Below are 26,928 nucleotides of genomic sequence, written 5' to 3'. Positions count from 1 at the left end.
TTGTTTTTCTGTTTTTGTTGTACGTAGCTTTTGTAAGCTTTGCAGGTTTGTTGTCTGGAGTTATTTTAGTCTGTATAGCTTTTGGGTTTTGTGGATTCTTTTGCATTAAAGCTCAGTGATATATATTTCAAGTTCTTCCTCTCTGGAATCTAAATGATGCAATTGAAGATTATGGCTAAGGATGTGTTTGAGTGGTGCATCTGGAATATTAAGAGGAGACATTCACCTGTCAAAAGGAAGAAGGTACTTTCCAGTCTTAAAAGGGAGAGGGTGGATGTTGCCTTATTACAAGAAACACACTTGGATGATGCTGAGCATTTGAAGCTACAATAGAATGGGTATGACCGAGTTTATTTTTCATCTTTCAATATGAGGAGTAGAGGGGTGGCCATTTTAGTTAGAAAGACTCTCCCATTTAAGTTCTTAGAATGCATTAAAGACACACACAGGAGATTTGTAATCCTTAAAGCTTTAATACATGGGTAAGAATATGGGTTCTTAAATGTTTAATCTCTCCCAGACCACCCCCTTAAATTCTTGACAGACGCACTTTCTAGACTGGTTAACCTTCCATCTCAACATATTATCAGAGGAGGGGATTTCAATTGTCTCATAATCCCTGTGGCCCAAAGGCCTGCCGATATCTTCTTTATGATCTGAACAATTAAGGGATTTATGTGCTGAATTGGGGTTGGTAGATGTTTGGAGGGAGCTTCACCCTACTGGTAGGGACTTTACATTTTTTTTGAACCCACATAAATACCATACCAGGATTGATCTTTTCTGACCTTCGCAGCACATTTGGGCTCGGTGGCATCATGTACGATTGGCAAGTCACTATTTCCGATCACGCCCTAGTGGATTGAATAGTTAAGAGTAAGGATATGGTGGTAGGCTCGAGACACTGGCGACTGGACCCCTTCATCCTTAAGGATATCAAGTTTATTGAATTATTTTCTAATGTGTTCAGGGCTTTTTATATATTTTTTCAGGCTAGGTCAGTAGCCCATCCATTCTTTGGGAAACAGGTAAAGCCCATGCTAAGGGGTTGGTTATTTCCTATTCAGCCAGTAATAAGTGACAGACGGGTGAGCAGCAGCGCTTGCTCGAGACGCATCTGGAAGTAGCTGAAAAAGCATATTTTGACAGGCCCTTGGTGGTTAAACTGCAGAGGGTCACGGCGCTCCAGTTTACACTGAACTCCATGCTCACACGGACAGCCAAGAAAGAGCTTACATTTACAAGTCATAGGCTGTTTGAGTGTGGGGATAAGCCGGGCAAGTACCTAGCATATCTTGCTAGGAAAAAGATTCCTCCCCCCAGGGCCATTACCTCGATCAGAGAAGACACTGCAATTTTGACCTACGATTCTAAAAGGTTCTAAAAGGATTAATGCAGCATTCTGGAAATTTTACTCTGAATTATACCAATCTGAAAGCTGTGAGAGTGGGCAAATTAAGATGGAATCTTGTTTTAAGAAATCGGACCTTCTGGGAGTGACCCCTGAACAAGAGTCTCTCCTCAATGCCCCATTGTCAGAGCAAGAGGTATAAAAGGCTGTGAGGCAGCTCAAGAATGGAAAGGCGCCAGGTCCTGATGAGCTCTCCAGTGGGGTCTATAAATAATTTATAAGTCTGTTGTCAGGGCCGATGCTTGGTTTTTTAATGACTCACATAGACGTGGCCTTCTCCCACCATCTCTAAGAGAAGTGAACATTTCTATCATTCTTAAGAAAGGGAAGGCCCCAGAGGACTGCTTCCTCTCGATCAATTTCACTCCTGAACGTTGACTTCAAAATCCTATCCAAGACTTTGACATTAAGGCTAGAATCTGTACTATCCTCCATCATTAAGGACAACCAAATGGTATTCATAAAAGGTCACAGATCAATGGATAATGTCAGGAAATTACTTAACATGATCCAAGTATGTCAACAGCGATCGGTACAGGGATTGGTGATCTCCTTAGTTGTGGAAAAGGTAATTGACAGGGTCGAGTGCCCATAATGTTTTCATACTTTGAAGCAGTTTGGCCTGGGAGAGATCTTCATCAGGTGGGTGGAGGTTTTGTATAGTGATCCTCTTGCTACAGTCCTCATCAATGGTATACGATCAAGCAATTTTAATATTTGTAGGGGCAGTCAACAGAGCTGTCCCTTGTCACCGTTGCTTTTCACATTGGTGATAAAACGGCTGGTGGAGGCATTATGCAGGCACTTCAGTATTATTGCTCCAGAAGTGGGGATGAAGTCACACTGTATGCAGATGATGTTCTTGTCTTCTTATCAAACCCAACAGTCTCAGTGCCACATCTGATACAATGTATCAATCTATTTGGCGGCTTTTTGGGTTATATGATCAATTTTGCGAAGTCAGAGGCCGTACCCATGGGTGGTCTCTGAGAGTGCCTGATCATGAGGGAGGATCTCGGTTCCCCTTTAGATGATTGCAGGAGGGCTTTCTCTACTGAGGTAAATTTATTATTCCTACTTTTGATCGGCTATTTAAAACCAATTTTTTCCCATTTATTTGACAGAATCAAACAGCACCTTTGTAGATGGGAGGCACTTGCGATCTCTTGGTTAGGTTGGCTAGCTCTCATTAAGATGAACATTCTGCCCACCTGCTGTATCCTGTGTGAATGCTACCTCTGCTTTTTACTAAGCAAATATTTAGAAGACTGAACAGCTGGTTTAGTTCTTTTTTCAGGTATTGGAAGCGGCCCCTAAATTGACTAAATTGCAGTTACCTTACAGACTGGGAGGAGTGGGCCTCCCAGATATCAAAAACTATGATTGGGCCTGGGGGAACCCTCACTTACTTTGGTTGGACATCGAAGTATCTCAGGCAAGATTCCCCCTCATTAGCCTGGTGTTCTTAGACAAAATGAGAACAGTTAAGGAATATTGTAATAGCCCAATAGTCATCAATACTATCAATGCGTGGAGGGCAATGCATCAGGGTGAGGGCAATATTGCCAAAGGATAATTTTTAACACCCATAGTCGATATGCTGGGCTTTTAGCCAGGGATGATGGACTCTGGGCTTAAACTATGGGCAGCTGGGGGGGTGTCTTGCCAGAGTGATTTATTTGAAGGGGACATATTGATGTCTTTTGACCAGTTGGCTTCGAAATATGAATTGCCCAGTAGGGACCTCTTTTGTTTCTTTCAAATTAGAAATTTTGTACAGAGACCACACTCTTAATTGATCCTTATAGGTCTGACATGGAGAAGAGGTTGTTGAATGCTGAGGGTGCTTTATCTGTTAGTAGCGCTTATCATCTGTTGGGAGGGGGTCCCTCGGACGAGACCGAACGGCTTTGTAAAGTATGGGAGAGGGAGTTGGATGTTGAGATCTCTTCTGAAATATGGGAGTATATCTGGGAAAATGGAAGAAGGATCTCGATTTGCAACAGGACCCACACCTTGCAATTTAAGATTCTTCACAGGGTCCCAGACCACCTTGCTAAATTTCAAGCAGGAGCATCTTCAAAGTGTCCTAAATGTAAAGTGAGCATGGACACACTTACTCATTATCTTTAGTCCTGCCACAGACTGTGGACATACTGGAGCTCTGTGGTATGCGAAATAGAGAAGGCTTTGGGGACGGAGGTAGAGATAGACCAGTATCTTTTATTCTTGGCTTTGTTAATTCACTTTCATTAGATGCACACAAAAAATGTGTTTTTCAGTATCCTCACTTTATGTGCAAGAAAGAACATTCTATTAGGATGGGTGTTGGAAAATCTCCTGGGGCTGGCAGGCTGGCATAAGCTCGTCATGGAGTACATCCCCTTGGACTTTCTTACGAGTATGGTGCACAATAAAACCGAGAATTTCCCTAAGACGTGGCAGCCCTTTTGCACTACCTGGATACAGATTTGACCACCATACTAATAAGAGCCTTTATATAGCCATGGTAATTCTATGTAATGAATCTGGTATCCAGAGGGGAGGAACTACGAACATATGAATATGTATAAACTTATGCGCTCGATGATCCAGGGTTATTGCTTTGTTTTGCTGAGCTGTGTTATGATTATTCTTGTTGTTAAGATTTTTCTTTTTTAGCTTAGTTATTAGTTAATCTTTATTTATATAATTAGCAGATTTGTTTTTTACTATTAGTTTGAATTGTTTGGTTTTGTATTTGTTGTAATGTTTAAAAGAAAAATAATTTCTTTTTTTAATAAAAATATATTTAGAAAAAAAGGGAGGGAGACAGAAGGTGGAAAATTATAGGCTGATTCAACTGACCTCAATCATTGGTAAGATTTTAGGATCTATTATTAAGGATGAGATTGTGGCATACTTGGAATCGCAGGTAAAATAAGGTTGATTCAGCATGACTTCATCAAGGGGAAGTTATTCCTGACAAATCTATTGGAAGTTTTGAGGAGGTAATTAGCAAGTTAGCCAAAGTAGAGCCAGTGGAATATTTTCAGCGGCCTTTGACAATGTGCTGAACAGGATGTTGCTGAATAAGAGCCCATAGTGTTAGGGACAAGTTACTGGAATTGGTATAAGACTGGCTGACTGGTAGAGGCAATGAGTGGGGATAAGGGGGGGTCTTTTTCAGGATGGTAGTCAGTGATTTGCCAAGTCCTGCAGGAGTCTATATTGGGACCACATCTATTCAAGTTATACATTAACGATCTGGATGAAGGAGCTGAGGGCATGGTTGCTAAGTTTGCAGATGACACGAAGCTGAGTGAAGGAATTGGTAGTGTTGAGGAAATGGGGAGGCTGCAAAAGGACACAGATAGGCTCTGAGATTAGGCAAGAAGTGACAGATGGAATATAATGTGGGAAAATGTAAAGTTTGAACAGCTATTAATAAACTTGAAAGACCCTATACAGACAACAAGCAAAACTAATGTCATTTATAAAATGCCGTGCAAGAACTGTAACAAATACTACATTGGACAAACAGGCAGAAAACTAGCCACCAGGATAAATGAACATGAACTAGCCACAAAAAGACATGGCCCTCTCTCACCAGTATCCTTACATACAGATAAAGAAGGACACACTTCAACTGGGACAATACATCCATCTTAGGACAAGCCAAACAGAGACACGCATGAGAATTCCTAGAAGCATGGCATTCCAACCGGAACTCTATCAACAAACACATTGATTAGACCCCATCTACCACCCCCTGAGAAAAAGAATAGGAAATGACATCACCTCAGGAAATGACATCATCAACCCAAAGAAACCCAAACATATAAATAGAAAGCAGGTATCATGTACATTGCTTTGCCTGAGGCCCACGAAAGATGTTACCTAGTATGGTGATGAAACATCTGGAAATGAGCCTCCCAGCTCACAGAGCAAACCTACATCCACAATGTTAAATTTCATTTTGAGAGGGCTAGCATACAAGAGTAGGTATGTACTGCTGAGGCTACATAAGGCTCTAGTCAGACCACATTTGGAATATTGTGAGCGGTTTTGGGCCCTGTATCTAAGCAAGGTTGTGCAAGTCTTGGAGGGGGTCCAGGCGTGCTTTACAAGAATGATCCCAGGGATGAAGGCCTTGTCAAATGAGGAGTGGTTGATGACTCTGGGTTTGTACTTGATAGAGCTTAGAAGGTTGAGGGAGCATCTCATTGAAACGGAGCATTGAGAGACCAGAATAGAGTGGACATGAAGATGATGTCTCCATTGTTGGAGAGACTAGAACCGAGGGAGCTTAGCCCAAGACTGAAATGAGGACCCTTTAGAACTGAGATGAGGAAGAATTTCTTAAGCCAGAGGGTGGTGAATTTGTGGAACTCATTCCCACAGAGGATTGTGGAGGCCAAGTTATTGAATGTATTTAAGACAGAGATATGTATATTCTTGATTAGTAAGGGATCAAGGGTTGGGGAGAAGGCAGGAGAATGGAGTTAAGAAACATATGGCTTAATTTTGTTCTTATATCTCATAGTCATATACTCTAAGTCATTATTAGATGTTTACTTCCTTGAATGTAAACTGTGCCAGGCCAGGACAGTGCAGTTATGTTGCACAGAACATATTTCACAGACTAAAATGAGAACTTTCAAAGGATTTTCTTTTTCACTGCACATGAAAAGCTTAAGTATGTTTTCTCAAGTAGTTATGCATGTGGAACCGTGTTGGAATTCTGTGAGTTTGGTTTTATTTTCTCAGAATTTAGTTACATTAGTAACATTTCCACACACTTTAGGCAGCTATTTGCTATCCATGTCTTATGAATAATCTTTCCTAAATTAAATACTGCATTAATGAGTTCATATCTTGATTAGCACAATAAAATTATGGGCCAGTATCTGGCTTACTATGCTTTAACAAAAGTTTAATTGCACTTCATAATCTCTATGTTTGTGACTGTCAGCATGAAAATATCTGTACAGCTGCCAATTATAGGATTTCATCCAGAAACTTTTCTGGCAGTGCTAGATGGAGATATGAGTGTGCTTGTGCAAAAATGGTGTGTTGCAGTGTTAAGTCAATGCCAAACAACCAAGCTATACTGCCTATCATAAGGGTGGTGTTGCCCATATACTCAGAGCCCTCCAGCTGGCCTTTAAAGTTGGGAGTGATGTAATAGAGACCTGAGACTTTGGCTTGAATATTTGTGTTGTTTCCAGGATTTCCTGCTGTGCTGGGAGCACTAACATCTCTGATTCGGTGCTGCATTGATATGCATGCACAAGGCCTACTGAATCAAATTAGGCTCCTGTTAAAGTCACGAGATAATTTGCAAATGCACATGAAACCGCATGGATGGCTGTCACTGGCCATTTTAAATGGCTGTCTGTGTTAGGAATGCACAATCTGTTTCTAGTTGGTATATCTAGGGTGCCCAGCTTTGATCTCAGATTATGTTTGAGTTCAAGTAATTTTAACAAAGGTCTAAATGTTTGCTTCAGAATAAAAGACCCGTGACTGAGGAGAAAGATTTCTGAATTTTTCTTCAGATGTTTCTTCCAGTGGTGTGGATACTAACTTGAGGTGGGCCCATCGTCCCCAGAAACAGTGTGAAACAGAGGCAGACTGTTTAAAAGCCCACCTCAATGTTCTGGAATATTGTCCCAGTTACAATAAAAGCAGTTTGACAAAAAGTGCTCTGATCTCACCTCTAACATGCATTTATCCTCACATGCTTTCCCTGTCCCATTCATGTATAACTTATGCCATTCCTTGGCTGTCACCTGCCTTCTACCTTCCATGCCAATCTATTCATTTCCACCAGTGCTCAAAATAGATTGCCACCAGAAGTTCACAAAATGTCGGTGAATTCTCAATTATGGTGGGCAACAAATAAAAAAAACTGCCCCATTACATGCAGCTGACAGAAACTCTGAGGAGCAGTTCTACCAATCTTAAGATGCTTCTGTCAAGCACAGGATAGAAATATCCTCTGATTTGAAGATCTAAACAATATGTGACAATAGAGAGCCAGTCAACGCCAGGAGGAAGAAGTGTGATGCTATTGCCAGGGCACCTGGAGACTGAAGACCAGTGGCATTGCCAAGGCCATTCCCAGGGGATAGGAAATTGCTGTTCCCAGATAGTATGGTCAGGTCAGGAATGGAGACTGCAAATGGAAGAAAACAAATGAGGCTGCAAATGGAGAGAGGAGATGGGTGCTGCAAAGTGAAGGAAGAAAGAGGCTGCAAAGGAGGGATTGTAGGCTGCAAAGGAACGGTGAAGAAGAAAGATATAAAAGGAGGCAAGCGAGGAAAGCTGTAAATTAATGGTGTGGGAGACTGAAAAGTGGAGGGAACAATTTTAGATCCAACAGTAAAGCAGTATGCTGTGAACTGTGCGCAAGGAAATCTTGAAGGTTCTGAAATAATGAAGTCCTTTTAAATGGTGGTGGAATCTCTAGCTTAAGCCTACTTAAGTTCAGGATCTATTGTATGGAGAAACATATAGTAGTTGTTATTATAATTAACATTTTGTTAGTTCTTAAATTTAAAACTGATATTGAGAAATGAGATGCAGTAAAAAGGGCAGCAGTTACATTGTTAAATGTTCCAGCTTTGCATGTATGAATTGGGAACCCATGAGCTGAGACTTTATCAATGTGTTGATGCTGATGGCTTTTCATATGCATAGAATTGTATCAGAAATCAAATTTTTTTAAAATTGCATTTGTTGTCCTGTGCCAATTTAAATATAATAGTGGCAAGGAAATTAACACTTGCTTCATTTATTGAGGCTTTAAATGATGATTATGGAAGATTTTGATGAATTCTGCTTCTACACTTAACCCAAATGCACCATGTTATCACAAATACAGAGGGCATTGTTATTGTGGAACTCCATCACCTAATAAAAGAGTTATTGAGAATGGGAAATGGGCCCTGAAAATCAAAAAATAGTCCCCAAAAATCTCAAATGTTGCCTTAGAGAAAACACCAACAGAAATACCTTAGAAAACAATTATTTTACCTCTTTATTCTATCTACTCCCAGTTCCTTATCTTTCTATGCCAACTCGATGCCCCTGTACTCACTCCTTGAGGTGACATACCCTCTATGCCAACTTTGTGCCAACTCATGCCAACCTATGCACCTGGTCATCCCCATAGCCGTTTGTTGCCTCTATACTTAGTGCCATCTTGTACCCATGGTCCTTCCTCAACCTCATTAACATTTATAGCCCTTACAGCAACTTGTTATCCATTGATGCCAATCTGTGACATCCCATCTACCACACTTTGCTTTTGCATCTTACATACTAACCTATCCAGTATGCACCAAGGACAGATCTCAGCCTTTGCACTGTGATTAAACAAAATGAATTTCCAAGCATTTTTTTTAACAGATCTCACTATATTAAACAAGTTTTCTTACTGATAAGATTATTCAATACATTAATTTCTCCCAAGTACTAATTCATTATAAAAGCAAACACTTCACTCAAGTACTTTTTACCTTGTAAAATAAACATTGTATTTGTAGTACCATATCAAATAAGATCCCATATCCACCAGGTAATCCCTTTTAGAATCCTTCTGATATCTCAGTCAAACTGTAAACTTAAATGACCTCTCCCCCCCCAACCTTTGTAATGATGTTAGGTTATGAAAGTAGGCAACTAACGGTTTTCTCAAAATTTATAGGACCTGGCAACAATCCCCAAAAGGACTTGACCTGCCAAGTTGGCTTGACTATAGCTTGACAGATCCAAAGATGTACAATTTTATGCACATCTATGTCTATTCTTAACATCCCAAATAGGTACTTGACTTTTTCCAAATGGTACCTGATCTCTCAATGGCATACCTGATTTTTCTCAGGGGTGTACCTTATTTCTCCAAAGAACCTTTCCTTAAGTTTCTAAGCCAACAGGCCATATTTCAAAAATCTGGGTGACCATGGTTGCTTGTGATTAAATGTATGTGGCTGTCCCTATTAGCAGAGGTTGTGAAATATCTCCCACCTTCCGCTTCCATTCACTGGGTTCATGCACAAGACGCCTGGATTCAGGGTTCCAGCACCATTTTGGTTAAGGTGAGAGCCCTTCAGTCCTTTAAGAAAGGTTAGTCCAAAGTTTCTTCCAACAGCAATAACTGTTGCAAATCTAATTTTAACTGTGTATTGTATTGCAAGTGTGGAGGTTAGTACAAAGTCAGAAAAAAAATTGCTTATTCCCATTATTATAAGTATTAGATTGCAACTATGCTCATTTATGTTACCTTTAATAGATTGAGCTGCACTTTTTAAACTCAGTTGGTTCCTTGGATATTGAAAGTTCGGCGGGGGGATAAGAGAGACTTCTGAATACAGTATCAAATGTTAACAAACTTTTTAAGTAAGCAATGCAGCACAAAATAATCTGTAAATATTGCTATAGCTTTTAGGCTTTGGACAATGGTAGGTTTCTGTTTCACACTAAGGTGCAATTTTAAAGTTGCAAGTACTTGAGTGATTACATTTGTGAATTGCTCTCCATTTATGTTTTTCATTCACTTATATTTTGTTCACAGGTGATACATGAAGCAAGGTACCTGATTGATGTTGCTGACACTATATATGACAAGATCATGCAGTGTTGGAAGTCAGGTAGATGAAAGCTTTTGAGAGTCACATAATCCAAAATGTAACTTGCAATGTCACATCATAAAACATATTTATAAATTTATGTTTTTCAAGATGCTTTTTTTAATGGAGACATTCCTTGAACTCTCTATAAACTTAAACTCATCCAAAAATCTGCTTCCAATAACATAATTCACACTAAGTCTTGTTCTCCATTCACCGCTCTGCTTGTTAACCTACATTGGAAATGCTTCAGTTTTAAAATACTTATCCCTGTTTTGAAATCCTTCCTAACTCTATAATTTCCTTCATGCTTACAACTTGCTGAGACATCTACTCCCCTCCAGCTTATCCCCATTGTTTCCAGCTTATCCCCATTAGTGGAGCTATGTTATCAGTTGTCCAACTCCAAGGGCCAAAATGTGGGCGGCACGGTGGCACAGCAGTTAGCACTGCTGCCTCACAGTGCCAGAGACCCAGGTTCAATTCCCGCCTCAGGCGACTCTCTGTGTGGAGTTTGCACATTCTCCCCGTGTCTGCGTGGGTTTCCTCTGGGTGCTCCGGTTTCCTCCCACAGTCCAAAAGTGTGCAGGTCAGGTGAATTGGCCATGCTAAATTACCTGTAGCGTTAGGTGCATGAGTAATTGTAGGGGAATGGGACTGGGTGGGTGCGCTTTGGTGGGTCGGTGTGGACTTGTTGGGCCGAAGGGCCTGTTTCCACACTGTAAGTAATCTAATCTAATGTCAATCTTGAGTCAGACTGGTTCCATTTCCAAAGTAGAAATTGATAAAATGTCACATGGACTAAGTGCCTACAGATTGTGTACTTATTGAAAAGAATAAAATCGAATGTATCTGCAAATGCAAATTCACCCCACAGGCTATTGGTGTGTGTGTGTCTCTGTGCTCTCCTGGGTGTGACGGAATATATTCCTGTGAAATGATGTGCAAGTGAGTGTAAGTGTGGGAATGTACATGTTTGTGTGTGTGTCTGAGAGAGAGTCTGTATATGAAAGAGGCTCTGTATGAGTGTGTTCATGTGTAAGAGTGTGTGTGTGTGTGAAATGTATAGTGTAGTGGGGTCACGTGTAGTGTGGCATGAGCCTAAGATCCTGGTTGAGGTAAAAACAAGGACTGCAGATGCTGGAAACCAGAGTCAAGATTAGAGTGGTGCTGGAAAAGCGCAGCAGGGCAGGCAGCATCCAAGGAGCAGGAAAATCGACGTTTCGGGCAAAAGCCTTTTGCTCCTCGGATGTCTATTCCGAAGTCTATCTTGGAGGATGGTCACCCAAAGATCCAAGGCCGAATGTCCTTGACCACTGAAGTGTTCCCAGACTGAGAGTAAACATCCCTGTCTGGCGATTGTTGCGTGGTGTCCACTCATCCATTGTTGTAGCGTCTGCTTGGTCTTAGCAACATACCATGCCTCGGGGCAGCTTTGCCTGCAGTGTATGAGATAGACAACATTGCCCGAGTCATATGAGCACTTGCCTTGCACCTGGTGAGTGGTGTTCCCATTTTTAATGGCAGTATCCATGTCGACATTCTGACATGTCTTGCAGTGGTTGCCATAACAGGGTTGTATGGTGTTGTGTCCTTCAACACTTTCAGGTGTCCCATGAGTCTCAACCAGGATCTTGGGTTCATGTCACACTACAGGTGACCTCACTACACTATATACTTCACACGCAAGTGTACTCACAAACTCTTACAAAAGATCACATTCACACAGACACGCGCACACTCTCTCACAGGCATATGTTCCGTTACATTCATGCACTCAGTATCAAGCAAGCAAGTACACACGCAAACACACACACACCCTCTCGCTTTTTTTTTCTCTCTCTCTCTTTCTCCCTCACATGCAAACACAAATGCACGTGCATACTCATATAGCCTGTGGGGTGAATTTGCATTCGCAATTTGTATTTGCAGATATGTTCTTTTTTTTTCAAAAAGCACACAATCTGTAGGCAGTCAGTCCATGTAACATTTTATCAATTCCTACTTTGGAAATGGAAACAGTCTGAGTCAAGGTTGGGATACAGACAGACTCTAACCTCACACCTTTAATGCATTGTCTGAGCTGAGATGTCACCATTGTTTTTATAAAACCTTATGTTATCTTGGGAATGAGACCTGAAAGAAGTTTTAGGATTTACATGTTTATGAATCGAACTGCAACCTCATTCTGAATGATTTAAAACTTAATAGTAATCCACTCCACTCTCCTCTCCGACCTATCACCTTCATCTACCTATTGCATTCTCAGCTACCTTCCCACTATCCCACCCCTTCCCATTTATCTCTCAGCCCTCCAGCCCATAAGCCTTATTCCTGATGAAAGGCTCATGTCCGAAACATTAGTTCTCCTGCTGCTTGGATGCTGCCTGACCTGCTGTGCTTTTCCAGCACCACACTCTTGACTCTGATTTCTAGCATCTGCAGCCCCCACTTTCTCCTAGTTGATTTTAACCCTACTGCAAAGCCTCTTCCAAGGATGCCTACCTTGAATAGGTTCTCCTCCCTTATTTACAAGGATCTCAGTGAGTCTTTGCCTCACTGCACCCCCCAGGTCATGTCCTCTGCCCTGAAGCTCTTCATCCACGTCCTGAAGCAGACTCGCTACCACAGCCACATCTCCATCTTCAGTGATCCATTGCACCTGATGTGGTCGGCGATTGTTTTAGAGATCATCTCTGGGACACTCGCATCAACCAAACCCACCACCCTGTGGCTGAACACTTTAACTCCCTCTCCCACTCCGCCAAGGACTTGCAGTCCTGGGCCTCCTCCATTGCCAAACCCTAACCACCCGACCCCTGGAGGAAAAACAACTCATCTTCCATCTTGGGACCCTACAATCTTGGGATCAATGTGAATTTAACCAGTTTCCTCATTCTCCCCCCCTCACCCGCCCTTCATCTATCTATTGCATTTTCAGCTATCTTCCCCCCCTCCACTTTATCTCTCTGTCCCCCTGGCCCACAAGCTTCATTCCTGATGAAGGGCTTATGCCCAAAACATAGATTCTCCTGCTCCTCAGATGCTGCCTGACCTGCTGTGGTTTTCCAGAACCACACTCAACAATAATCTGTATGATTTTTTAACTATGTTAAAGCATGAATCAGAAGGAGATCACACAGAAGGGGGTGCACCTTGGCCTCTAGCTACCATTGTGCTACTGGACCGCAGGGCTGCTCTCTCGTTAGAGAGGGAGAGACTACTTGTGATGGTTTAACCTGAGGGTCACCACACATCAGATGAGGGAAGAGGTTGAGAAGGAGAAACTTTCATGGTAACCTCAGCTGGTGCAGGAATTTGAATCCTCTCTGTTGGCCTCACTCTGTTTCACAGACTGACCATCCAGCCTAAGTAATCCCCACATAATGTGGTGTACTGTTGCAGCTTCTGGGCAATAAGGGCCATTGCATCCTACATACCTGGGTTTTGCTCCTGTTCCTTCCTGTGCATGTGGATGAAGACCCTGATTACCAATATTGCAGGGTCTTTTCTAACTTGGACTCAGTAGGTGCTTGCACTTTACAAGTCCTCTTCTGAGATTTTTCTTCTTTGGTATTTCAACTCTATTTCTCAATCTTCCTTCACTCTGCCTATGTCACTGATTCCCACATGAACCACAACAGCTATATTCTGCCCACTTCTAAATCCATACACTTCTCCAGCTACAAGGAGATGTCCTGAATGTCAGATAATGGAAGTCTGCTGTCCGTAAAAGAATTGAGTTTGAGCAATATTAATCAAGTTACTTAGAAATGATAACAAAATGAAAGAAGATGAAGGGATTTTGCCCGAAACGTCGATTTCGAAGCTCCTCGGATGCTGCCTGAACTGCTGTGCTCTTCCAGCACCACTAATCCAGAATCTGGTTTCCAGCATCTGCAGTCATTGTTTTTAACCTTGTTACAAAAGGAAGCCATTTGGCTCATTGTGCCTTCATATGCTTTCTAGCTGAGGAATCCATTTCATCCCCTTTTCTCACCTTCTTCCCATACTCCTGCACATTCATCCTTTTCAGTTCGCAGTCAAATTCTGTTATGAATACTTTAGTTGAAAATCTGCATCCAGCACAGTCTTAAGCAGTGCATTCCAGACTTTAACCACTCGTTGCATGCAAACGTTTTCTTTCATGTTGCTTTTGTTTTCTTTTACCAATTGCTTTGAATTCATGTCCCCTTCCTTATTCTTGATTGGGAGGTTTCTCCCTCTGTAGTCTGTGCAGGACCATCATGATTTTGAATACCTCTGTTAAATTTCCTCTCAGTATTCCTTTCTCCAAGGAAAATGGTCCTAAGTTGTCCAACCTCCCTTTGTGACCGATGTTCCTCATTCCCTAGAACTGTGCTTGTGATTTTTTTCTGTATTCTCTCTAATGTATTCACATTCTTGTTAAAGTGCAGTACCCAGAATTAGGTACAAAATGATAATTGAATCTGAACCAGTGTCTTATGCGGGTTCAACGTAGTGATTCAGGAAACATGGTCAGGGAACTGTGCCTCAGTGAGACAGATATCAAATGAGTAGCTATTTAGATTCATCTAGGAGTTAAGTATTTGAGGAAAAGTACTGCTTTAATTAAGGTTTAATTCAACTAATAACATGTGCAACATGTGTAAAATATTGGTCGGATTTATCAGCACTGGTAAAATTTATCAATACTGTGTTTCTAAGGTTAATTAAGGTAAGGCCAAGTCAAAACTAATATAATCAAGCCAAAACAAAATAAATTTAACAGAAGTGAAGTATAAGTAAGGCAAGTTGAGTCAACTCAATCATGTGAAACGCATATTTTGATGTTTGTGGGAATTTGTGGACATTACTGATGACTCAGACCACATTTGCAGAAGGTATCAGAAGTTACAAAAATCTGAGCTTGAGGTTTTTGAATTTTTGCATGTTGGCCAGAGTGACTTCTTACTGAGGTGCATCCACAAGGCTGAGTGATGGATGTATGTTCAGAAATTTCATCACATGCCAGGCCAGGAGCCTGGAGACTGATGAGGAATGAGTGACTTCCAGACAGTCCAAGAAGAATTAAAACCATATTGACCACCCAACATTGACTAGGCACCAGAAAGAATGTTGCCAAAAACAGCCTGGTCATCCTACAAGATCTTCCTTACCAGCATCTGGAGATTTGTATCAAAGTGAGCAAGCTGCTCCACAGATTAGTCAAAATACAGCCTAACATGGTCTGAACAGTATGATTAGATGAATATGACAATGTCCCAGACACCACCTTTATCATCCTTAGGTATGTCCTGCCTACTGTCAAGACAGAGCCAACAGACCTGACAGTATACTGTATAATCAGAAGGGAATTGTCTTCAGGGATCTCAAAATTGACTCAGGAGACCATGGAAGCTCATCGCATTAGGTGAAACATAGAAAGGAAACCTCCTTATTAGCACCTACTGCCCTGCCTCCTCTGAGTTGCTGAATCAGTACCTCCTCATGTTTGGCTTCACTTAGAGGGAGCACAGTGGCAAGGGCACAGGATATAGTCTGGGTGGTGGACTGTGATTTATTGCACCAAGAATAGCTCAATAGCACCACTACTGACTGACTTGGGCAAGTACTAAAGGACATTGTGTTGTGAAGACAATATAGAAAACCACCGGGAGACGCAGAGAGTTCTTCAAGAAGTAGGTCTTTTATTTGAAAACAAAAAACCAATACACTGAGAACGCTGATTCTCGAATGCCCACGGACCTCAGGGTCTGTGGATTTTTATATTTTTTATCATGTTTCTGTTAGCTTATCAACATGTCCAACTATATTAATCAAAGTACCTCACTACTAACCTGTCACGATAGATATTTAGCTATTCCATCTGTTACAATAGTCTCCTGTCTCGAGCTGATTCTACTAACTATTAATTAGATATTTTAATGTCATGTCCCAAATATGTACGGTCCCAATCCTGTCATAATAACACTTAACAGAGAAACTTGCTTTATTACTTGTGTTATCTCATCTCACCATAGTGACCTTTCAGCCTTAACCTTACTCTGCTAATTGGTGTAAGAATGTTCCACTATGGTTATCCCATCCTGCCCCTGCCTTCCACAGAATACAGATCCCAGTGGTCTTCATGTTTTAATCCTTCCCATGCTTTCATGTTCTTTATTTTCCGTATTCCCCCCTTTGAGACCTACTGGTCTCACCCAGAGAAAGAAGACAATAAGCTCAGCCTCTCTTGTGCCCAATACAAACAATATAGGTCCCAACATGGACTAAATAATTTTCGGAATCTGAGACTTAAGGGTTCTTCCTCCATTCCTGGGGTCCCTTTGGCCAATAACCAGAACAGGAAAAAAGACCCAAGATCCCTCACAATCTAAGACTCACGTGTTCTTCAGAAGTATCATTGGCATCCCCACGTGGACATATTCCTTGCACCGTAGCAGTTCTTAGGTCATAATAGTGGAGCGGTGGGTTTCCATCTGAGGAGTGAGCACTTCCTGGGGTAGCTGAAATGACCACAAGTTGCCGTATCATGACGCGAACTAAAAAGGACTTAATAAAAGGTAAAACACAAAAAATGATGAAGGCAACAACAAGCAAAACTGTATCTACAGTAAGACCAATCTTGACAAACCATGCTCCCCAAGACCCTAATTTTATTCTGCCAATCAAAAGCCTGATGACCAAACCCTGCATTGTCTTTTAGCTCCTGTCTTAGATTCTTTAGTTTTTCCATTGCTTTAGTAAAATATCCTCCAGGGCTGGTGTTGTTCGGTTTCAAGGTACAGCAATGTTCCCCAAACATCACACAAACCCCGCCTTTTTCTGCCAGTATCCAATCTAAGGTCTGTTTGTGATGCCATGTCATTTTAGTAGTAGCATCCAATTGTTCTCCCAAGGCCCCAAGGGCATCGTCAGTATAATTGATGTAATAAATGTAATTAATCCATTCAGCATTCTTGCTAACCCCTATCACTGGGGTGAGAGCTTCCCAGCCCGTGGTAATCTCATTGCGAGCCTTAAACTCATTAGGAATATCTTTTGGCTGTCCTCTGCTATCAATCCAAATTGTCGGATCAGAGACACACCGTTAACTGTGTGTGTGGTGATATGACTACCTCGTGTAGGAGCATTACACGGGCACAGCTGCCATTCCAGTCAGTGGGCAGCTTCAGGCGCATCCCTCCTTTCCTCCCACACAGCCACCATGTATCTGCCAGTGGGATGCGTTGAGAATTTAAGACAGCCTCAAATGTGCTGTCCACCTCGAGTTCAATCATATTCCTGCAAAGACCCTTAAAATTGTCGACTGTTGTGGAGCCATTTCACTTGAAGCATTCAAAACCCTTCCCGTATCCTGAAAGCAGCCAAGGGGAATGTATAATTAGTCTTACTGGTGGACCACGGGGTACTATAGCCACACCATCGTTGGATTTGCTACCTGCCCACATCATCCTGCTGATAGAATGTAGAGGCCTGAAGTAGGAGGCACTAAAACAGGCTAAGTTGATGAACCATCCAGGTTAAGAGGTCAGCTAGAGATCTGCAAACGCCATTGATTACAGGAGATCAAGTTATAGGGCGTAGGGACAACATAGGATGAGGGGATTGCCTTATTACATAAGAAACAGTCCTGTCTAGCCATTATTACAGCCGTATAATTTGCCCTTTGATACCAGTGATTGTCACGGGTGTGTACCATGTTAGGGCAGCAAGGACTGCACTTCTAATATGTCTTTGTCTCCCAGCCTCAATGACCCAGGCATTACCAGTCCAGGTGTGCCAACCTACTAGTGTCCAAGTCTGAATATGCAGGCCTGGCATCAGAGAGGGAGAGTATCAGGGGCTTCCCCCATGTCTTCCCCATCCCCACTGCCAGGAGAACTGTGCTCCACATCAGTATCCCCAAGAACTTCACCTGTACCTTGCTCAGGACCCTGCTGAGGGGTACTCGCCTCCTGTGTGCCCTGCCCATGTCCAAGTTCCTTGGCCTCAGCTCCACTTACCTCAGTGTTAGAGTTAGTTTGTGCTGGTGGGAGAGCTTTAGTACAATGATTATGGTGGCACTATATGTGTCATCCTTCCACATGGATGGCGGTAGGTGATGCCTTAGTCATTATGAAAGGTCCCTCTCTCCTCTGCTCATTCCAGCATCTTCGAAAAACCCACATGTACACCCAATCCCTGGGGCTTAATAGGTCCTTCCTTGTTGACAGGTGACGGTTCCCTTTGTGTTTCCTGCAGGTGGATGGTCTCATATATCATATTTAGCTGCTGCATACATTGCTTAAGTTCTAAGCTTAACCGGTCCAAGCTAGGCCCTTCATATGGGCCTCTCCACCTGGGCACTGGGCTAGGTCTACCTGTGAGCATCACATGTGGTGTTAGATTGGTCATGCAATTCGTCTGCATGTGATAACTCATTAGCACCAATGGCCGCGCATCAACCCAATTAAGGTTGGTGTTTGCACAGATCTTGTTTAATTTGGCTTTCAATATCCCATTAATCTTTTCCAACGTACCCTGTGACTGGGGATGATACATGCACCCAAACCTCTTGTTTGATTCTCAAAGTCTGCATCACCAACTTAACTACTTTCTGAATGAAGGCAGACCCATTGTCTGAACTAATTTCCAACGCAATACCAAACCTTAGGATAACTTCATTCGTCAGAAATTTCACTACTGTCCCAGCTCCACTGGGCAAGCTGATTTCACTCTCCCCAGATCTGTATCATGCTGTGACCACAAAGTGGCTGGTAATGCATCCAATTGCTCATTACCATATTGATCACCTTCCTGCACTCTCACTGGCATGATCCGCTGGGGTGTTACCTTGACTTCCTTTGGATTCCCTGTCAAGGTGCAGCATGCTAGGATTTTAATATAGCTGCCATCCCTGGATTCCCAAACCCCTGTTGTGAGCATATGCCATTCCCTAACTATTTCGACACATCTGGCCATAGGTCCGAAGTCCTTAGATTAGTATCCCTTATTTACCAGTAAGGTTACACGTGGTGCAGTGCCTGGTACTCTATACCACATTTCCAGAATGCATTTCTCTCTATTTGCAGGATCACTCCCTACTCTCCTAATACTATTGCTTCTCTTCTCAAATGTTGTGGAGCAGTGACTTCCTGCTGCTCCTGCCTCTCTAACACCTCATCCTGAGACTCTTTAAATATCACTGTACAGTGCAGCTCAGACTTAGGTGGTCTTGCTTTAGTCAATATCGTCAACACCTCTGCTTCCCGCATCCCCCAAATGTCTTGAATATCACTTGCTATATCCCCTATCCAATAAACATTAACATATTTAACTTCTTGAATCACTAATTGTGCATTGGCCTTTTCTATGACCAAGCCCTGCTGTGTGCACTCCAATCTTACCTCTAACTGTAGTAAAGCATCCCTACCTAACAAATTAATTGGTGTCTCTTTAGACACTAATATTGGCAGAACTATCTCCCTACATTCCATTTCTAATCTTACTGGAGCTGTAAATCGGGTTAACTGTGATTTCCCTGAGAACCCTACAGCTTTAGCAAATTTACTTGTCTTGGGAAGGTGAGAGGCATACCGCAGCTGTCTCCAAGTGTATATAGGAAAATCGACATTTCGGGCAAAAGCCCTTCATCAGGAATACAGACAGAGTGCCTGAAGGGTGGAGGGATAAGTGAGAGGAGGGTGGGGATGGGGAGAAAGTAGCATAGAGTACAGCAGGTGAATGGGGGTGGGGATGAAGGTGATAGGTCAGGGAGGAAGGTGGGGGAAGGTAGCAAAGAGCTCAGCCACCTGGATAACACCTCTTCCCACCCTACCTCCTGCAAAAATGCCATACCGTATTCCCAATTCCTCCACCTCCACCGTATCTGCTCCCAGGAGAACCAGTTCCACCACAGAACACACCAGATGGCCTCCTTCTTTAGAGACCGCAATTTCCCTTCCCACGTGGTTAAAGATACCCTCCAACGCATCTCGTCCACATCCCGCACCTCCGCCCTCAGACCCCACCCCTCCAACCGTAACAAGGACAGAACCCCCCCACCCCGGTGCTGATCTTCCACCCTACCAACATTAGCATAAACCAAATCATCCACCGACATTTCCGCCACCTCCAAACAGATCCCACCAGCAGGGATATATTTCCCTCCCCACCCCTTTCCGCCTTCCGCAAAGACTGTTCCCTTCGTGACTACCTGGTCAGGTCCACGCCTCCCTACAACCCATCCTCCCATCCTGGCACCTTCCCCTGCCACCGCAGGAACTGCAAAACCTGTGCCCACACCTCCTCCCTCACCTCTATCCAAGGCCCTAAAGGAGCCTTCCACATCCATCAAAGTTTTAACTGCACATCCACTAATATCATTTATTGTATCCGTTGCTCCCAATGCGGTCTCCTCTACATTGGGGAGACTGGACGCCTCCTAGCAGAGCGCTTTAGGGAACATCTCTGGGACACCCGCACCAATCAACCACACCGCCCTGTGGCCCAACATTTCAACTCCCCCTCCCACTCTGCCGAGGACATGCAGGTGTTGGGCCTCCTTCACTGCCTCTCCCTCACCACCTGACGCCTGGAGGAAGAATGCCTCATTTTCCACCTCGGAACACTTCAATGTGGACTTCACCAGTTTCCTCATTTCCCTTTCACCCACCTCACCCCAGTTCCAAACTTCCAGCTCAGCACTGTCCCCATGACCTGTCCTACCTGCCTATCTTCTTTTCTACCTATCCACTCCACCCTCCTCTCTGACCTATCACCTTCAGCCCACCCCTATCCACCCATTGTACTCTTTGCTCCCTTCCCCCATCCACCTCCCCACCTTCATCCCCACCCCCACTCACCTATGCTACTTTGTCCCCACCCCCACCTCCTCTTACTTATCTCTCCACCCTTCAGGCACTCTGCCTGTATTCCTGATGAAGGGCTTTTGCCCAAAACGTCGATTTTCCTGCTCTTCGGATGCTGCTTGAACTGCTGTGCTTTTCCAGCATCTACTCTACTCCAGAATCTGATTTCCAGCATCTGCAGTCATTGTTTTTAACAAGTGTATGTAGCTCCAGTATCTGTCATCACCTGTGTCTGAGGCCCTTCTATATTAATTTGTATTACTGGTTCTTGTTCAGCCTACCATGCTACTACAGGGTAGTGCCCCTTCCCACCCAGGTTCTCAGAGCATCCCGAACACATCATTTCTGGCCCCCCTTGAGCCTGATTATTTATGATGTACCTTAGTCCCCCATTCTTATGTCCCTGTCCTTGGGGACTCCAGTTCTGTTTAGGCTGTTATTTAAATCTGCCCTTCCCCGGATAAATCACCTGCGGGAAAGCTTCTCTAAAAACCTCCATTGCTGGCATGGGACTTACTGGCCCCTGTCTGGCTACTTGATAGGACCCCCCTTGCGCCGGCACTTGGTTCACGCCAGTGTTGATCACTGTGTCGGTTCTTACTGGCAATACCTTTTTAGCCTTCTCTTTTTCTTTTTAAGCTCTTCGAGCTGCATTTGCGCCAGCTTCCTTTCAACCTCCTCCTGCTGTTCAGACACTTTATCCTTGTCTTTTCGAAACCTTTCAACTGCATGAACGACAGGATCTGTAAATTCCTAGTGGCTCATCAATGATGTCAGACCCACCACCTCCTCCAGCCTTGACCTGACTTGGGAGGGCATTGCCTCAGTGATGGAATTTCGAAACATTGTGATCAGCAACTGATTAGTCTCTATGTCTTGCTCTGTTTCCAGCCTCCACTTCTTTAACTGTTTATCCAAGTAGGCAGCCGGATTTTCACTTTCTCCCTGTGGATCCCCTCTCAGAGCCTGGGTGTCCATTTTGGGTGAATAACAATCTCTTAAGGCCTGCCATACATTCTGTCTCACTTGATCAAACCCGACCCCATCAATCATTGGATTGTCTGCCACATTTTTCAAACGAGCTCAGACCATTATTTTCTTTAACTTCAGGAGCCCTACCAACCTCACCAGCAGTGCCTTCAAGTCTCCCAAAGCCAGCAATTGCCCTGTGGTTTCATCTTCAAAAGCCCTGATCCACTTTCCTGCTCCCCCATGTAAACTGGGCAGTGCATTCTTCAGCCCTTCCAGATCCTGAGTTCCCCAAGGAATGTATTGTGGGTTTCTCCCCTCTTTTATAAGGAGCGGTAGCATCCTTCCCTGTTGGCCCTTTTTCCCTTTACTGACACTACTTCTCAATAAATCCCCCTCGGGCTCTGAGTTCGATGCTATTTCTAATTCCTCCCACTCTTTAGTTACTGGGGCCTTTTTCTTTCCCTGTCTCTCATCATCCCTTTCTGCTTGCTCTGCGTCACTTTCACTGCTTTTCTCTTCAGCCCTCCTTTCGTATCACAATGAGTATTCCTCAATTGCATTTTGTTCCCTTAGCCCACGCAGCACACTAATCTCGTTGTATAGCTTCTATTTGCTCCTCCCTCTTCCTTTTCTCTTTCTCTTCTTTCCCTCAGTTTATTTTTGTCTTCCGCACTTCTATTCCATTCTAACTGTCCCTCTATCTCTACTGTTCCCTTTATTACTTGGACACTGCTTCAATGTCTCTTCATTCGACTAGGGAGGAGGTCTATTCAAATCCTTCACATCTGTTTATAGAGAGGGAGCTGATTCCTGCTTTTCTGTTTCTCGTAAATGTTCAGCTTGTTCTTTTGCAGCTTTCCTAGTCACCACAGGTGCCTGACAAGCTACCTTCAGTTCCTCACTCTCTTTCCTGAAAAGTTTCAATATTTCCATCTCCTGATCCCTTTTTTTGGTTTCTATTTTTAGATTTATCTTTTGGCTTATAGTTCTTAATTAGTCTTCCATCTCATTGCACATATGTATATCCAAGGTACCTTCTTTTGGTCATATAGTCAATAAATCCTTAGTTTTTTTTCCCATTTCTCAGAAATTTTTACTATAAATTTCTTGCTCAGTATCTCAATTGTAGTCCCTTTATCCATCCTATGATATATTTGCTCTCATAAATCACTTCCTCATACCATTCAAGTCCAGTAGTGCTTTGTTCAATAGTATAAGCAATTCCTAACTTTATAACTTACCAATCTATTAATTTCTAAACGTCCTCAATTCCAGCTAGTTAATACAAACAACCTGTTCTCATCCATTCAACCAAAACCAATCTAACACTGCACCTTCAAAATGCATCAATCACTAACGGTTTCTTGAGAAATTTCTCTCAAAACAAAATTATCTTAAATTCTTATGGTGCAAAGTAAAATCAAAATACCCCTGGATCTCGAGCTCCCGGGAAACAAAACACAAACACTTAACCACCAACAAACAATTATGCATACAAATCAGATCACAATGATTAAACTATAAACTCTCTCTCTCACTCACATATATACACACACACACACACACACACACACACACACACACACACACACACACACACACACACGTTTGCTGCTAACAGCCAAAAACTCTGCTATAAATCAATTGCTGTCAGCCAGAGCCTTACTTAAACAGACCCTTACAGACCCTTTGTTCATTTCGAGAAGTCCAATTATCCTACAGGCCTTATCTAAAACATTTAACAGTCTAGTAACACTATGACTATTCTCTGCTATTTTCACTTTTAACCATCCACAACCAATTTGCCGGCTTTCTAAATAGGTCTATCAGCGCTTCCAGTAAAACAATTTCCCCTTCTTTATTCTGCCCTATCTATCTATAGGGTCTTATATTTCTGCCCTATCTAGCTATAGGGTCTTACATACACCACGCGGAATTTTTGCTACTTTTTATTCTTACTCACCCCTTACACCACTGCGCAGTTTTCTTGACCAACTCTTCACATCTCCTTCAGCAGCAATTTACCCCTCGCCTTTGGATCTTGGTTCGGAGAGACCCTCCAGCAGGTTCCCGCATCTCAGAGACCCAAGGACCACTCAAAGCAAGCAGAATATAGTCCGAATTCACAGCAAAAATGCAAACTTTTTTTTGTTGGTTACCCTTATTCTGTCAATCTTCGGAGTGTCCCCGGTGGACCAAGAAGCGCCCTGTTACTGCCACCCTCTGTCCAGGTGGGTCTCTGCACAATCCTGCTCGCAGCGCCAAATTTATTGTGGAGAAAATATAGAGAACCACCAGGAGATGCAGAGAGTTCTTCAAGAAGTAGGTCTTATATTTGCAAATGAAAAACAGTGAGACTGAGAAAGCTGATTCTCAAATGCCCATGGACCTCAAGGTCTGTGGATTTTTATATTTTTTAAATCATATTTCTGTTAGCTTATCAGCGTGTCCAACTATATTATTCAAAGTATCTCACTCTAGCTACACAATAAACCAGTGATGTTAGTTCCCATTATCTCTTCAGTTGTAAATTCTACTTAATATTATTCTAATGTCACGGTTAGATATTTATTGCTAACTTTGCTACAGTAATCTTCCATTGCAGACTAACCTGTCATGATAGATATTTAGCTATTCCATCTGTTACAATAGTCTCCTGTCTCAAGCTGACTCTACTAATTATTAATTAGATATTTTAATGTCATGTCCCAAATATTTACGGTCCCAATCCTGTCATAATAACACTTAACAGAGAAACTTGCTTTATTACTTGTGTTATCTCATCTCACCATAGTGACCTTTCAGCCTTAACATTACTCTGCTTAAACGTGTAACAGGGGGTAGAGGGTTCACAAGTATTCCCATCCTCAATGATGGTACATTATTTCAAAAGAAAGGTGGAAACATTTGCATCCAAATTCAGCCGGACATGCTCAGTTGATGACCCATTTTGACCTCCTCCTGAATCACAGCCACCCCAGCTTCACACTTGCCAGTCTTCAAACAAGGGATATGAATATCGTGCTGGAAAATTACATCTGCTGGAGGCAGATGATCTAATTTAATGGTAGACAGGCTGGCTGGGTTGAGTGGCATAATCCTGCTGTTACATTCTTAACTACTCTGTCAACCTAACCTACTATCTTCAAAGCTTTATGTACATGTATGCACAGATTTCTCTGCTCCTGCGACTTTCCATTTCATCGCATCAACAAGCTTTGAAATTTTGCCCTGTATACCAATGTCTAGATCATCACGCATATCAGGAGAAGTAAGGGTGCCAACGTGGATCTTGGGGAACTCTGCTACACACTTTCCTCTTGCCCAAACAATTGTCCAATAATTACTACTCTTCATTTGCGGTAGCTCAGCCAATTACATATCCACATTACTACTGTCCTTTTTATTTAATTCACTACAACTGTGCCCACAAGTCTGATATGTAGCCTTTTGAAATGTACACCACATCAAATGCCCTCATCATTGTACTAGTGCATGAATTGCAAAATTTGCAAATAATTAGTAAAGCTAATAGAATGTTATTATCTATTGCAAGAGGAATTGAATACAAAAATAGAGACTGTGTGTTAGTTATATAGGGCACCAGTGAGAGCATTTAGAGCACTATATATTGATTTACCAGCACACAATATTGGTTTCCTTATTTAAGGAAGGATGTACATGAATTGGAAACAGTTTAGAGACGATTTACTAGATTAATATCTGCAATGGACAATTTGTCTTATGAGGTCAGGTTGGACTGGCTTAGCTTGTATCTGCTGATATTTAGAATAATCAAGATAAACGTCACCATTGTACTACTCTCTCATTAGAGAGAGAGAGAGAGATTACTGGTGATGGTTTAATCTGAGGGCCACCATTCAGGTAAGGGGAGAGGTTGAAAAGGAAAGACGTTTGTGGTACTCTCAGCAGGAGCAGGAATTGAACCCAAACTGTTGGCAATGCTAACCACTGTCCAATCAACTGAGCTAACCAACTCCTCAGATAATTTGCTGCACTGTTGCAGCTCTGGCCAATGAAGGCATTTGCACCCCACAAGTAGCATCGGACAAGGTCAACATGGATTTATGAAAGGGAAATCATGCTTGACAAATCTACTGGAATTCTTCAAGGATGTAACAAGCAGAGTTGAGAAGGAGGAGCATGTGGATATGGTTCATTTGGATTTTCAGAAGGCTTTCAATAAGTCCCTACATAAGAGATCAGTGTGTAAAATCAAAGAGGTGGGATTAGGGGTAATGTATTGATGCGGACAGAGAACTGATTAGCAGATAGGAAACAAAGCATAGGAAGAAACAAATCTTTTTCTGAGTGCCAAGCAGTGACCAAAGGGATTCTGCAGAGATTAGTGCTAGGATACTAGCTATTCACAATATATATTAATGATTTTGATGGGGGGACTACATGTAATATCTCCAAGTTTGTAAATGACATAGGTGGGCAGGTGAACTGTGAGGAGAATGCAGAGATGCTTCACTGAAATTTGGAGTGAGTACGGAAATGCATAGTAGATGAAGTAAAATTTGGAAAATATGCAGTTAGATTTAGAAAGGGGCAGGATAACCTGGTTATCCTGAAAGTAAGCATACAGGTACAGCAGGCAGGTGAAGAAGACAAATGATATTTTGGCCTTCATAGCAAGTGGCTTTGAGTACAGGAGCAGAGATGTCTGGCTGTACAGCATCTTGGTGAGACGAAATCTGGAATATTATATGCTGATTTTGGGGAGTAAGGATGTTCTGGCTAAGGAGGGAGTGCAACAAACATTTACCAGATTTATTCCTGGGGTGCCAGGATTGATGTATGAAGAAAGACTGATTGATTGATTAGGCCTGTATACACTGGAGCTTAAAATGAGGGAAGATCTCACAAAAACCTATAAAATTTTAACATGATTAGACAGGATAATCATGAATACGGAAGACTTCCTTCACCCAAAGAGTGGTGAGCCTGGGGAATTCTCTGCCATAGAAGGGAATTCAGGCCAAAACATTGAATGTTTACAAGAAGGAGTTGGATATCGTTGTTAGAGCTAAAGAGATCAAGAGGTATGAAGAGAAACGAAGACGAA

At 42.5% G+C, this 26,928-nt stretch overlaps 1 protein-coding gene across 1 annotated transcript in view; it reads left to right on the top strand.

Moving 5' to 3' along the window:
- The window catches only part of plcl1 (phospholipase C like 1), a 330,762-nt gene that overhangs the window by 291,624 nt on the left and 12,210 nt on the right, over window positions 1-26,928 (top strand). The window contains exon 4 of the mRNA XM_072578930.1: window positions 9,972-10,047. Within this exon, the coding sequence (XP_072435031.1) occupies window positions 9,972-10,047 (76 nt within the window). The remainder of the gene's footprint in view (window positions 1-9,971; window positions 10,048-26,928) is intronic.

Source organism: Chiloscyllium punctatum, chromosome 10 (genome assembly GCF_047496795.1).
Source record: "Chiloscyllium punctatum isolate Juve2018m chromosome 10, sChiPun1.3, whole genome shotgun sequence".
Taxonomy (NCBI): domain Eukaryota; kingdom Metazoa; phylum Chordata; class Chondrichthyes; order Orectolobiformes; family Hemiscylliidae; genus Chiloscyllium; species Chiloscyllium punctatum.
Note: the sequence above shows the minus strand (reverse complement) of the source record. Positions and strands in the feature narration are given on the sequence as shown.